We start from the raw sequence: 14,760 nt of genomic DNA on the forward strand, positions 1-14,760 counted from the left end.
GGCGTACGTAAAATGTTACACTCCATCAAAAAGTTAAGGGGGTGTCAAGTGAAAAAGATACCATACCCCCTTCCCATAGACGTACAAGGGGGGGGGGGGGTAAAGTGGGGATTACCCCCCCCCTTCATTTAAGATTTATCCCTACCTTGGGGGGGTGGTATTTACCCCCCCCCCCAAAAAAAAAACAATTTTGGGGGGGTACGCCCTTGCCCCTTCAATACGAATGGTGATTTTTTACTATTGGGAATTTTGATCATGACATCAAGGGGGTATATCCAATCTACCCCTCTTACAATAAAATAACACCTCTCTTGTCTTATGACACCCCCCAGAGTCACTTTCACCCCACTTCGTTTTGGTGTAAGGGGTGTATCAAACATTTCGGGGGTGTGAAATTCCCTGTGCACTCCCCTGATTAATATCCTGTCAGGGATAGGGGAACCTTGATGCGGTGGAAAAAATGGAATGCCCCTATAATAATTTCTTTTTTAGTCGGAGGGTTTTAGTGCAACGGGTTAATTGTTAGAAAGGAAGGGGCTAATTTGCAGTTTATTACACCAGTCCCCAAAGTTTTTAATAACATTTTCTTATTTGTTAGGTTAACTTTGGAGGCTTTTACTGAATATTGATTGGTTGTTTCATTAAGTTGAGTGTCCTACCGTTTCAACTAATAATTTTTTAATGTATAGAAGTGGTAATTTTGTTAATATCATTGGTGGTGTATATTAATTCATTCTCCTTTGTCTTATCCCTTAAGATCCCTGTTTTTTTTTATTATTAGCCATCATAATTTTATTTAATAAAAATCACAAAACCTTGTTGTTTATTTTTTTTTGATTAGCCATAGTTTCTTAGAGTTTGGATCTAAGACTCCTGGAGTATGTTGAGACACTTTTGTATAGCCACCAGGGCCAGTTTAAGCTCCACGTTCTTGACACGCTGTCTCATGAGAGCTCCTCATTATTACCTCACCCTCGCCGATTTTGAGTATTGCAGGTGTCCCAGATTAAGTCACCGTAATGAATGACACTCTCCTTATATGTTTGCTTCATCTATAAAGTAGTAAATATGTATTTCTTAAGATCTCTGAAATGGTTGTTTTATTGCCCATTATATCTCTAAAGGTAATATGAGCGCTGCAATAACAAGCTCACAAAATTTGTAATAAAAACGGGTTGTTTGATGATTAAAAGTTTTGGGACCGTAAATTTTTTCAGTACTTTTATTTCTAATCAAAATGTATCATTTCTTGTATTTTTAAATTTTCAAAATTCACAAATAAACCTTAAACGAACGGTATGGTAGTTTTATTAATCTTAAATTTAACTTTTAACTACTCCTACTGATCAGTTACGCTACTTACAAAAATATATTATGTGTATGTATTGTAACTAAACCTGTTTACTTTCTAAAGTTCAATTTAAAAAAACTCTTTTAAAAAAGTGCAGCTTTTTAATGATTTGTTGTAACCGTCGGTTTCCCTCAAAGTTCCTAGAGTGCACAGAACCCCCTCCCCTTGGTGTTTGAAATAAATGGAAAATAATGGGGAGGTTGTAATTAAGTTTGTGTTTTTTATAGGTTAGGTTAGGTTAACCTTGCATATTTTAGGGCCACCTTTAGACGTTAGGCAAACAATAAGTGGTGGGTTTCCTGTTCTCGCAAGGCACTTGAGGCAATACACCTGCCGAAGTTTACCCTTGTTAATTGATTAAAAAATAATAATCTTAAAAAGCCCATTATTACATTAACGAAAATTAAACAATTTAATAAAATAATAAATAATAATAAAAATTAATGGCTATACATTGATATTTTAGCTTTAGCTTTCTAATGATGCGCTACTTATAAACATAATTGTCCTTGTCATATCTTGTTTTAACAGGGAGAAAGGGAACATGGGACTGTAAATTAAACTTGAACCCAAAGTCTTATAAACACTGATTTATTAGCTCAAAAACTTTAAAACTTATATTAAATCTTGATTGGTTGGTTTAAGCTTTGCAAACAAAAATTTCAATCTACAGAATTGATATTTTGTTTATCATCATTGGGGATCCCTGTGTTTCAAAGACAACTAAAAAGGTGGAAAATTGTTGAAAGTTTTTTATCTAAACCAACGCATTTTTTGATATTGCATACAAAACCACAAATTTATACACTGAAAAAAATTAAGCATATTCCTTTTCATTAACAAAAAATTACCGCTAAACTAATACCTGGAGCTAAGTGAAGCTGCCCTAATTGAAAAAAATCAATCGGTTAGTCATTAGCGTGATCTTGACGGGCATACAAAAACATTTCTTTATAATAGGATGACCATTTTTCTCATATTGAATTGAATCTTTGATTCTTCATTTAGGTTAGGTATAGGTTAGAAGAGCCAATAGGGCTCTGTATGACCGGAGAATGGTCCCCGTTATGGCCCCCTTGGACGTTCCTTGGAGGGGGGGGGGGGATAATATTTTGTTAGTCAAGAAATATGTTAAAAGGATGATATTTGATTCGTTATTTTTATTGCTAAACTAATTATTTTCATTGGAAGGTTTAAATAATAACCTTTCAGTGAGATAAGCTGCTGCTTAGTAGAATATACAGTGTGTTTTTTTGGGGGGTAAAAAGTAAATCTAAATTTCTTCATTGGTTTGCCGGAAATTTGGCATCCGAAAAAAATATCAATATTTCCAAAATCAAATACCATTGGAAAACAGGTTTTCTGAGGAATAATTTGTTGGAAACTTCTAAATATCTTTTTGATACTAAAACTCCGAAGTAAATAAGGAAAAATAAGATATTTATGACCAATTTCTGTCAGGGGTAAGTAGGAATAATAAGCATTTACTTATCCATTAAAAAACTCACTATAATATGGCTATTTTAAGGATTAATAAACCTTTGACTGTCTAACTACCTATCTAGATCAATACTTTTTATTTATCTTTTTATCCATGCCAATGCTGCTGTGGCATGGACAGGGTTTTGTCAGGGGGGTGCGCGAACCAATATCGAATGGGGATTAGGGGAGTGTATACGTCCCCTTAAGCGTTCAACTCCATTCATCAATTACCTCATAAGGGCGGGGATGCTGTTCTTGACACTCAAACGCCATGTCCAAGAACCCAGGATAAATAAGGGGAGCCAAATTTCTTTTTTTCTCTAAAAAAAAAACAGATTATTAGGTAAAGTAACACCCATAAGACAACCAACTCTTTGTTTTTTTAATGTCGCGCACCTTACATAGTAGCATTAGGAACTATTTTTAATGTCTTTAGTTATGACGCAGTGCGTAGCCAAGATTCGAACCTATCACCTTCCCCATTACATGATCAATATTCAAAAAGCCTGCTGCTTTGACTGGTAAACTGATGCGCGGAAATTTTTGTTTCACGACACATATTTCCTTAAGGAAAATAGAAGTGTATTAACCCAACTTTGTTATCAACTTTTAAATGTTAAAGAAATAAAAATTGTATTGTTTAACTCTAAATGTTTTGCCATAAATCACGTCCTTATTTGATAGTTTAAGTGCTTTTAAAAAAATCATTGGAACATTTGGCAATTTTATTTGTGTTGTAAAATCTTTTTTTAATGAAAGATTCAAGGAATTCAAAAAAAACATCAGGTGGGGTAAATTTTACCCCTGAGTTAACAATTGTTATTTTGAAAATTCTTTTTGTCTCTCATAAATTATGTAATTAAGAACATAGAACATGATGAACATGAAAGTTGGATAAAATCTATTTAGGAGAAACCACCTTTAATAATGGATATAGAATTCATGAATATTGCGAGAGATTCTTGCATACCCTTATAAAATGTTTCCTCCAGGTGGCTAATATTATGATAACCCCATCCCCTCAAAACTTTTCCTCATTACTTACCTTGACCATAGAGGAACGTATTGACCAACATGCAGGGAGTAAGGGAGGGGACAATGGATCGAATGTTCATTTTTTAGGAGTCTCAGACTTTGGTTACTGGCTTAAAGGAAATGGATAAGAATTTAGTAGTTTCTGACTGACTTTGGGTACTAGCGCAACAAATGCCGCAACTCGTGTGTTAGTTTTGAATATTGCAGACAAGTATCAATAAACTTAATTTGTTATGATGTGGCTGGTTTTAACAATGTCATAGGTAAAAACTTTATTGTGATATTTGTTTAATAACCATTCGAAGAACCCAATTAAATTTTGGGTTATGGGGCTATGGGTTGAATGGGTTCCAGGGAGATTTTTATAGTTATTAATTACAGAATGATTATGTCAGTCTGATGTGCTTGTAATCTAATTTTTCATATGAATGCTTTTTTCTTGGAACTCTTTTCTTATTTTATAGTTTTCTGTATTGTATTAACTCTCCCTTTATAATGACCTTCATATTGTCTGGATTAATCTGGATTTCATAGTCTCTCAGCGATAACTCTTAAATTGAATTAATTGCCCATTGTCTCCTTCCTTACTCCCTGCCAATATGTGAGGACTAAATTAACAACCCAATTGACGACTAAAATTATCCTTTCACAATATCCACAAATTGTATATCCAATCCTTTAATTTCTAATTTTGTTTCTAAATGTCAACTACATATAAACCGCATACAACCGACCTAAAATTTTACGATTGAGCAGAAACATACTTGTGTCTTTTCGTATTTTGATAAAAGAGTCATGTTTTGCATGATAAAAGTTTGGAGAATGCCTTTGCCATTAAACAGTTGAAACATAGAAATAACGCCATAAAAAAAAACGATTGCTTTGTCTGTTAGGCTGTACTAAGAGGTTACCAACAATCCACAAAAATGCTTCAAGTTGTCAGCTCAAAGTGTAAAATGGGAATAGTTATTTATTGCATCGTATTTTGGGCAGCTTTTGGCGCCTTTGGGCTAACAATTCTAGTGTTAATTTCAAGATTTTTATTTTAATATTCTTGGAAAATTGTCTGTAATACGATGCTATAAATGTTTTTTTAGTATGTCTGAGAACTGGTTCTAATAATACGGATGTTAATCAGTTTTGAAGCCATATTGGAAAATGTAACTCTAATATCCAGACCAATATTGTGTACCCTTTTCCCTTTACCTTTCAAACCATCCGTCCTTTTTTTTATTAAAACAAGAACACGCAAGCACAAAGTACAAGAAAAAATAATATAGACCATTCAATTTAATTGTTTAATTTTCAATAATTCATAGGTAGATAATCGATGATAACTTTACATATTTGTATAATATAATTGCATTTAGAAGTTTAGATATAAAATACACAAAAAATTGAAAGGTGTTACATTAATATCATCTACTACATGGGACATCGAGACCTTAGCGGACTTACTAACAGAGATAAGTCAATGGGATCTTATGGGATAAGACATTGGCAGGTAAATTGATGTACATCCTCAATGATGATACACAAAGTTACCACTTCTGTAGATTAAAATAAGTAGTTAAAATGTCTGAACACTCAACTGAATTAACCAACCAATCTAAATTCATTTAAGTCTCCGAAGTTGTTAAGCCAACGAATAAGAAAACGTGATTGTAGGACTTTGGGAACAAGTGTAATAAACAGCCATTCTCTCTCTTTTACTTTAAAATGCATATTTATAGTTTTCCTAAAAACATCTTAAATCCTAAGCATTTTAGAACAAAGTGCATGTAAAAAAAACTAGATTATAGGTATTTTTAAGAATACACTTACATAAAATCTTATCAGCTTGTAACATACAGGCCTAAGATAATATAATAAAAGTGGGGAAATAAAGTATGTGCCTGTGTTGTGTCTCGCCAACCACTGAACCGATATGATGCTCCTTTACAATGTAGCTTCTATAGATGTTCAATGCTCATTAAAAATAGGGAAAAGGAAAGAAAAAGAGATAGAAAGAAAATATATATGTATATTAGGAAATAACAAAACCTTACATATCATTACATAACTGTCATTTGTAGCTTGACCGACAGACTGAATTATACACAAAATTACCCTTTCTGTAGATTACAATTATTGGTTGAAACATTAAGTCTCTCAACTTAATGAACCAAAAATCAAATTTCAATGAATAAGCCAACGAATAAGAAAATGTTATTGTAAACATTTGGGGACTAGAGTAATAAATAGCCCAACGTCTCCTCGCTCCCTGTCATTTTATTTACAACATATTTAAGCGCTTCGCTACTAATGAATGTTGTCGCCCTTATTTGACTTCATTTTATGTGCATACTTGTTGGGCATGACTAAATTTTCTAACCCTTATGTATAACAAAAATGCTCCTAAAGATGAGTAAAAATCACGGCGCTGTTTTTATTATTATTTAGTCTCTTTAGTGACGCGCTATTCAAAGGTTTTCGGGTGGAAAATTAGGTATCAACTAAATTTATTGAGATCTTTAATCTTTTTTTAAAACTTATTTTTAAAAAAATTGTTTCTCTATTGTAAGTAGCGAGGCTAGTGTATAGTTCACTTTATCTGTCCGTCCGTCCAACAGTCTATAACGCCAAGAGAAAATGTCATTCGAGAATTTATTTTAAATATTCCATATAGCAATGAACATCTAGTATATGATTTACTTGGATTGTCGGTCTAACAGTCATGCTACAAAAAGCATCAAAATATTTGAAAGTTTTCTTTATTTTACTATGACTTTATTCTTGTTTCATGACCACTGATCATAAGCTTTTTAACTAACTTTCTCCGTATGTTCATTCATATTTATTGTGCTTTGCTACTTTTGGATGTTGTCAACCTGTTTCTAAAATTGTTGCTTTACTATAATTATTAAAAGTGAAGCTTTTCTATAATTAGGATAGGTCCGTCCGTCTGGAACGGACAGCTTTTTCGTTAATTTAGGCATGTTAGAATTGTCCTATCGATTTCTAACTTTGCATGCTGATTCCTGCAGTAGTTAGGTACGATCTAGAAAGCGTAGCATCTCTATAACGGTTGCCAGAATGTCCGTACGTCCATTTTAAACATGTTGATTTTTACCTATTTAAACAAAAAATTTTTATGTGATATAATAATACTCACTTTTTTCTACTTTTATACAATTATATTCTAATTATTATGTTCTGAACCTACGAGTGTTAATGTTCGTTGGCCTTCTGCTGAAGAGCTTCGCTCTTATGGATGTTCTCATCCTTGTTTTATTGAAACGAATTTATTAAAATATTAAGTTTCTATGGTTAATCCGATATTTTGATAATCTATAGTGTATAATTTTAACAAGGAAAATAACATCCGTAAGTAGCGCAGTAATAAAGTTAAACAAATAAAGAGCATTGACTCCTAATTCAACTGCATTGGTTCTAAGATTCGTCAGCTTGCATTTAAAGAAAAATTACTTCGAAACCGATTTATTTCCGCTAGATTAGAACCGGTTTTTAGCCATACTGAAACATCATCTATAGCATCGTATTACAGACAATTTTCCACTAATATTAAAATGAAAATCATAAAGTTTTGTTAGCCCGGGCCTTCTAATAATTTTTTATTTTAATATCCGCGTAGAGCTGTCGATAATATGATGCGATAAATAATTATTAAAGGTCTTTTTTTTCATTTTTGGAAAAAAAATATTAGATTACTAAAAAAATTGTTTTGCTAATGTTGGAATAGATTAGCTGTGCAACTTTTAAAAGTTCAAAGGAAAAAACTCGATAATTTTTCTTTAAAAAATAAGCAAAATATTGAAAAAGAAATCTCTTATGAAGTTTGCTGTACCCCCTCTAAAAATAGCTATAAACCTTTCGTGATAAGCTATATTGTAGAGGAGAACCATATCGGTTCAGCAGTTAGCGAGATTCTTTGGTACAGACAAACAGACAGACACACAGAGATCCTATTACTATATTATAATGATTAAGTAAGATTATTAATGATACATGAAAGAATAATATATACTTCCTTCTACTTAAAACAGATAAAAATCTAGAACAAGATTTTGATTAAATACTTTCTTCAAAAAAAGGAAAACTAGATAAAATAAGGATGACAACATCCAAAAGTAGCAAAGCAAATTGATATTGAACAATTACATGAACAGCAAAGCATGCCACGAAGGAAGGGGATAAGGGGCGGTTAATTACAGTAGTCCCAAAAGTTTTTAATAACGTTTTCTTATTCGTTGCTCAACAACTTTGGGAACTTTTAAGGAATTTTGATTGGTTGATTCAAACGTTTCAACCAATAATTGTAATATACAGAAGTTTTGTTAACATAAATTTATTACAATTGTCTTATCCTTGCAAACATAAGGATGGACAAAGTGAACTATGAAGCAGAAGATCTTTTGTCAAAAAAATCTTCACAAAAATATATATCTATAGTAAAAAATCTCTTTTCTACTTTTACATTGTTAATGGGTGGGTGGACGGTGAAAAAACACGCCATAAAGAATGCACAGATGAACAAAGTAAGTTAAAGATAAGATGTTTTTATCGTTAATCTTGAAAAAAATCATTGAAATAGTTATTTATCGCATCGTATTACATGTACACATCTTTCCGGGGATACTAAAATAAAAAGATATAAGCTTAAATCCAGTTTTGTTAGACCTTAGAGTCCTGAGGCTCGGGCCAACAAAAATAATATTGATTTTTTTATCATTTGTGATAAAATATGATTATTTTTCAGTAAGATTATTATATAGACCCGTTTTTAATCCAAAAAATTATTAATCTGCTTTGAAGACATACTAAAAGAAAATGAAGCAGCTTATAGTCATAAATAATTACGTCATATAATACAAATGACTAATGATAAACCAGTATACATTTAGTACCATTTATATTATGTGACGTCATTTTTTATTAGGCAATATTAGCTCCTTAAAAGAAAATAATATTTCAATCTTTAATAGCTGGCGAACAATGCATGTACACTTTCTACGGACGAACATTATGATTCTGAGGTAGCTTCGCTACCACAAAAGTAATCTATTTACTATTTAGTTTGGCTAATTAACCACATCCTACTAATTATCTTTAATCAAACGAGTATTTAAAACAAGGACAATAGTGTTAATTGGTAGCAACGAGTAAAAACTTAAATAAATCTTACCAATAAATCTTAAAAGGATAAGAAAATGAACAAATGAATTGATGTAGTACATCCCCAATGATGATAAACAAAATTACCCTTTCTGTACAATGCTAGTTTGAACAATATAATCAAAATTCAATAAACGTGCTAAAAGTTTATTAAACAACGAATGTGATAACGTGTTTACTAAACTTTGGAGACCAGAGCTGGATCTTTAAATCATTTTAGTGGTGAGCCAGATCGGGGTGCGCCGAATTTCAGCCAATCACAGCACGGCATTTCATAAAATCCTGTGCTCTCATTAGTGGAAAGTTGGCTCACCCCGATCTGGCTCACCACTAAAATGATTTAAAGATCCAGCTCAGTTCAATTAACAGTTGGTAAAGTTAGCCAACAATAATTAACCAAGAGCTGACTAAAACAAAAAAAATTTTTTACAAAATTAATTTCTAAAAAAAAGTCAAACCGACAAAATAAATTATTTAAAATCTTTGCTTGTTATAAACATACGCTTGAATAGATAAAACTTTTACTTATACTCTTTTACTCACATTACACTAATTATAAGAAATTAAATAGGTTATCTAATGAAGATGAGAGTCCAGTAAGATCTTATAAATAGCCCGGCCTATTAAGAATGGCTGCTAAATCTGTCATGATCTGCGGCAACTCACAGCTGACCTTAAAAGGGGTGATATATTACCACCCTGTCGGCTACCTAGTTCCCGGCTACACAAGAAAGAAGATCTATAAAATTGTACATATAATTATACTAGTTGCTAATTTATCTTTCTATGTGTGTCAAAATAAATATAATCTAATCTAATCTATAAACGGCTCAATCGATCATTCCTTAATTTTAAGAGAACCAAGTTTCAGAATATTTTTTTAAAATGAAGGTATTATTTATATCGGGGCCGTTTCTCTTAGGGAGTGTGTCGTAACTCCCCCTCGGAATAGTCTAATTTTTACCTCGACCAAAGGAATACTTTCATGAAAATACTCAAGACGTTTTGGAGATCTTAGCAGACATACATAAAGAGAGAAAGACATCCTGTTACTTTAGTATATACATAGAAATATAATTTTAAAAATCAGCATATTCATGTACAAGAAGATGCAAAAACTAAGCAATACATTTTGTCAAAATCATGATCAAAAACTGCTTTTTTACAGGTATTTGAACAAAATTAACCCCTCTGTTATATAAATGTCCAAGGAAGGAGGTATAGGTGTATTTACCCACCTTCAAATTTTTAAATTCCTCATTTTACCCCCCTCTAAATTTTAAAAGATACATCAAGTTACCCCCCTCATACCAATCTAAAATAGATATAAGTCCCCAATGTTTTTAAACCAACAAACTTTGATAACCAGTATAATTTCCAGTCCAATGTCCCCTCCCTCCCTGGATATTCCTGTATTTTCTTAATTTTCTCGCATCTTTAACTTTTTTGTTTGTTTGATATAGTCCAATTTGCTTCATTCATTCAGTGTTTCTGCGTTTAAGCCAAGTTTTTTAACCCCCCTCTAGATGTTAATACTAGTTCTATGTCAAATGCGCTTCAAAAATAGTCTAAAACCAGCCAAAGAATGATTAGAACCGGTTGTCAGCCACACTTGAGAATCATGTATAGCATCTTATTACAGACAATTTTCACAAATATTAAAACAAAACTTGTTTGAATCTTATCATTTTTATTTTTTCATCTTCATGATTTGAAACGAAACGATAAATAATTATTCTCTTAAATGTTATTTATGTGCTTAACTTTGGAAACACGGTGTAAGGGTAAAATTCTTGATAAAAAGGCCTACTTTTAATACCACAGATAAGTCACCATTTTACCGTTTCTCTAATGTTCAATTATAGCGCGCCTACATGCATGTGTGCGTGTTTGTTTGTGTGTGTATTTTTAAAGAATCCGAGAGAAAGGGAAGAGCTAAAATGGGGATGGGGAAAAGGAAATTCTTTTTGGACCACATAAATCAAAACCGTGGTTTTTTAAAACCATTTTCTTTCACTATTACAATACAGTTTAAGCATAAGGCTTATTGTAATATACTGTAAAAAGATGTAATTGATTATTTTCAGAAATTGGCCAAATAAAAAAATACGCGCAATCGAAGAAAACAAAAAATGCGCTAAATTCGACAGTTTTAGTTTTACGGTCGTTTTGGACATGTTAACATATACGCACAAATGTGCTTAGAAATAAGAAAAACAATAAGTGTTTAAAATAGTAAATGTGCTTAAAATAAAGAAAAACGATACAACTGTTAAAAAAGACTTGATTTAAATCATCAAAACAATGTTAATGGTTAAAGTCAGATTATGATAGAAGATTTAAGAAAAAAGTAAGTTTTAAATTTTTTTAGTTTTTAAGTTTTTATTAGAATCTAGTACAGTTTATGGGCAAAATATTAAAGTAAAATTTATGGTAGAGGTTTATCAGCTGAATTTATGTTCGTACATCATTATAGCTGGCAAATATAAATAAGCAAAGAAAAACAGCAGCAGCATTTACATTTTAGTTATACTATAATTCGAATTTCGAAATCTCAATCTATACGTTCGCCTGTACATACATAAGCTACGTTTTTAGGACTAAGTGAATTTTTCGTCTCCTATTCAAGATAGACGACTAAAATATTATATTATATTTCTATTATTATGAAGCATATTTTAGTACTTTAACTTTAATTAATATTATTTAATAATAAGTACTGCTTTCTTTCTTACAAATAGTTGTGATAATTACAATATTTCAATCATAGACAAGATAATCATTCTGATCCCTCCCAATACAGAGTTATCTACACATGTACCTGACTTTGATTAATATTACTTAATAATAAGTACTGCTTTCTTTCTTACAAATAGTTGCCATAATTACAATATTTTAATCATAGAAAGGATAATTATTCTTAAAACAAATTTGTAATTTAATGAAATTTTTTCTCTTTCTTTCCTACTGCCTACATTTATAATAATGCCAAATTAGGGTGAAGGGGGGTATCAAAACCCACCTAAAAATTGAAATTGAGAAGCCGGGCCTTTACCTTATTTTCACACCCTCGTTGTATTCACCCCCTCCCCCCCCCCCCCATGTTCTCGCTAATGACTTCATTCCTTTTGTACCAAACCTAAAAAATATTAGGTTAGGGTTATTTTTTCTATTCTTTTTAGGGGGATTGTTCTATCCAAACCACCCCCCTGGTATAAATTTGTCTATGACCGAAACTAAGCTTCCTAGAAAGTCAAGAGTCACTTGTGATATCTTTCTGGACATACAATAAACTTACTACTTTAGTATAAAGGATTTCAGAACTCCTTTCCCTAAGCAAACTACAAATATCCGGTAAAGTATTGTATTATAAAGAATTGATAGTACAAATTAAATAGAAGTAAAAATATTTTTATCAAAGAATAAAGTTTTATAAAAAGGTTTTTGAAGAAGTTATATTCAATAGGACAATGTGTGATTGTATTTACTTTAAATCTTACCCTAATAGTTTGATAATTGACCTAATTTAAAATTTACATTTTTAAATAATCAATTTAAAATATCTATCATTCAAAGTAAAATGATCAAAATCGTATGTTTCACTCAAAGTTCCTAGTCGAGCAGGGTAGCCCCGAAGGGTAAGGGAACCACCGAAATTGATCCCACAGAGTTAGGATCCACCCCCTTTTTATTTTCAATTTGCTTTAAAAAATAAAGTAGGGTTTCTATGCTCGTTAGGCACTTAAAGGAAAAGCATCTTTAAATCTTTTGATAACCACTGAACAGATTAGGGTATTCGTAAAGAATAAATCTTAATCCAAGCCCATGATGCCAGGGACGAAGCCACTAGAAGGACTTAAATGTATTAAAAGCTTCCAAAGATCTGTCAAATCATTTCTTAAAGGAAGTGTACCTTTCTTTTTTGTTTCTTTTTCTGCAGGTTAAATGGAATCGTGAAAATTTAGTTTTTGACTGAAATTATGTTTAAGTAGCGAAGCTAAATCATTATTTACTTTGTTTATCCTTTTGTTGTCCGATAGTTTGTAGCGCTATATATATTTACTAGCGGCTTCGCCCCTAGCCTCTAGGGGATTTGCCCCAAGAGGTAATTTAAAAAAATTGGAGATGCAACCACTTATTTCGAACATATTTAAAAAAAACATATTTTGGTGCTGCGAACCATAATTTTATGTGTTATCCATAATGCTTTCTTTTCAATCTTTTAATCAATATTTTTTGGGTGGGGGGTTGGGAGTCCCACCCCCCAAGAAAATAGCTTAAAAACACCACAGGACCAGTAGGTATATTCCCTAAAGAGTAGAGCCCATTCGGTTCAGCGGTTACCGAGATCTTAAGCTTCAGACGGTATTTATAGACAACTTCGGGGCAAAAAATATCGGTAATAATTTTAAGGATTTTATTCTAATGTTAGTGGAAAATTAGATGTAATACGAAGCTATTTGTGATTTTTCAGTATGGCTTGCACTGGTTTTAATCCTGAGGATTTTAATCGGTTTCAAAGCTATAATGGAAATGTTATTCTTTTCGCTCCTATTGAAAATTTTTGCTTATTTTTTTGACATTATTGTCATGCATCAGACATAGCAGCAGTAGATACTACTTTTAACCCTTCTACGTATGACACATTTGGGCCCGAGATTAAACATGATTCCTGTTGTAATATTTGAAGTTTAAAAATTAAATTTATTCACTTGCCTTTCCGTTAATTCCTAGCTTTTTGTCACTAAGAGTTTCTTATTTTAAGATGCATTTATACAAGGATGAAACCATTGCAAAGTATAATATACAAATAAGGGCAAAATAGAGTTTATGGAAGAAACTGTTTCATTATTTTTGATCATATTTCATTGGTGCTTTATGTGCATTTATACATTAAAAACTAACCTATTTAATTAACAAAAAAAAAAAGCATCTCACTTCATCATGTTCTCTTTTAAAATCCATCTTTGTTGTTGCTGCTCTACTTATGAACATATATATATATATGTATATAATGTTATATTTTTGAATAACTCTATACCCATCTACTGTCCTTTTACAACAATTTTTTTGTACAATTTTGTTTAGACTTACAAATTAATGTTCTGCTTATTGCGTTCTGACATTCTACTAGGTTTATTGTTTATCCTTCCTTCTGAATTTAGAGCATTGCTTTTATAGCTAGATGTTATCATCCTTATTTCTCTTAAAATTTTAGAATTTTTCTTCATTTTACATTCCATAGTCGTCTTCCAGATAAACCGGCCTTTAAAACAATTGCTGTTGAACTTGGATGCAGAATGAAATAGTAGCTGTTGTTTCCTGCCTAACAAACAAACGACCAGACAGATAATACTTCTAGAGCAGCTATGCTACTACTATAAATGCATATATACAGTTTACACATCCTGTGTGCACAAAATGTGTGTGAAAATTTTACACTTTTTTTCATATCAAGGGGGTGTTTTAAATTCTAAAGTTCGAGATGTAAATATTTTTTTGCAGTGTTCTTCTCTCATTTCTAGTATATGATAATTATTTTTCGTTTCCTATCATAGATAACTTTCAGCGGATATTAAAATTAAAAATTATAAGATTAAAACTGGTATCGATTTTATTATTTTATTTTTAATATTCGTGGAAAGATGGTATATATGGTTTTTTAGTATGGCTGAGAACCGATCATTCCAGCGTATATCATTCGGATTCAAAGCCAT

The 14,760-nt window shown here is 31.7% G+C and overlaps 1 protein-coding gene and 1 long non-coding RNA gene across 2 annotated transcripts in view; one reads left to right on the forward strand and one right to left on the reverse strand.

The window, feature by feature from the left end:
- Window positions 1-3,043: 3,043 nt before the first annotated feature.
- The window catches only part of LOC145326515 (uncharacterized), a 34,856-nt gene continuing 23,139 nt past the window's right edge, over window positions 3,044-14,760 (reverse strand). Inside the window, exon 3 of the mRNA XM_080169886.1 lies at window positions 3,044-3,153. Coding sequence (XP_080026012.1) covers window positions 3,044-3,153 — 110 coding nt within the window. The remainder of the gene's footprint in view (window positions 3,154-14,760) is intronic.
- LOC145326516 (uncharacterized) overlaps window positions 11,198-14,760 on the forward strand; it is a 36,718-nt gene continuing 33,155 nt past the window's right edge. The window contains exon 1 of the long non-coding RNA XR_013881928.1: window positions 11,198-11,393. This is a non-coding gene — a long non-coding RNA (uncharacterized LOC145326516). The remainder of the gene's footprint in view (window positions 11,394-14,760) is intronic.

Source organism: Acartia tonsa, chromosome 8 (genome assembly GCF_053477335.1).
Source record: "Acartia tonsa isolate MP-2025a chromosome 8, ASM5347733v1, whole genome shotgun sequence".
In the NCBI taxonomy this organism is placed as follows: domain Eukaryota; kingdom Metazoa; phylum Arthropoda; class Copepoda; order Calanoida; family Acartiidae; genus Acartia; species Acartia tonsa.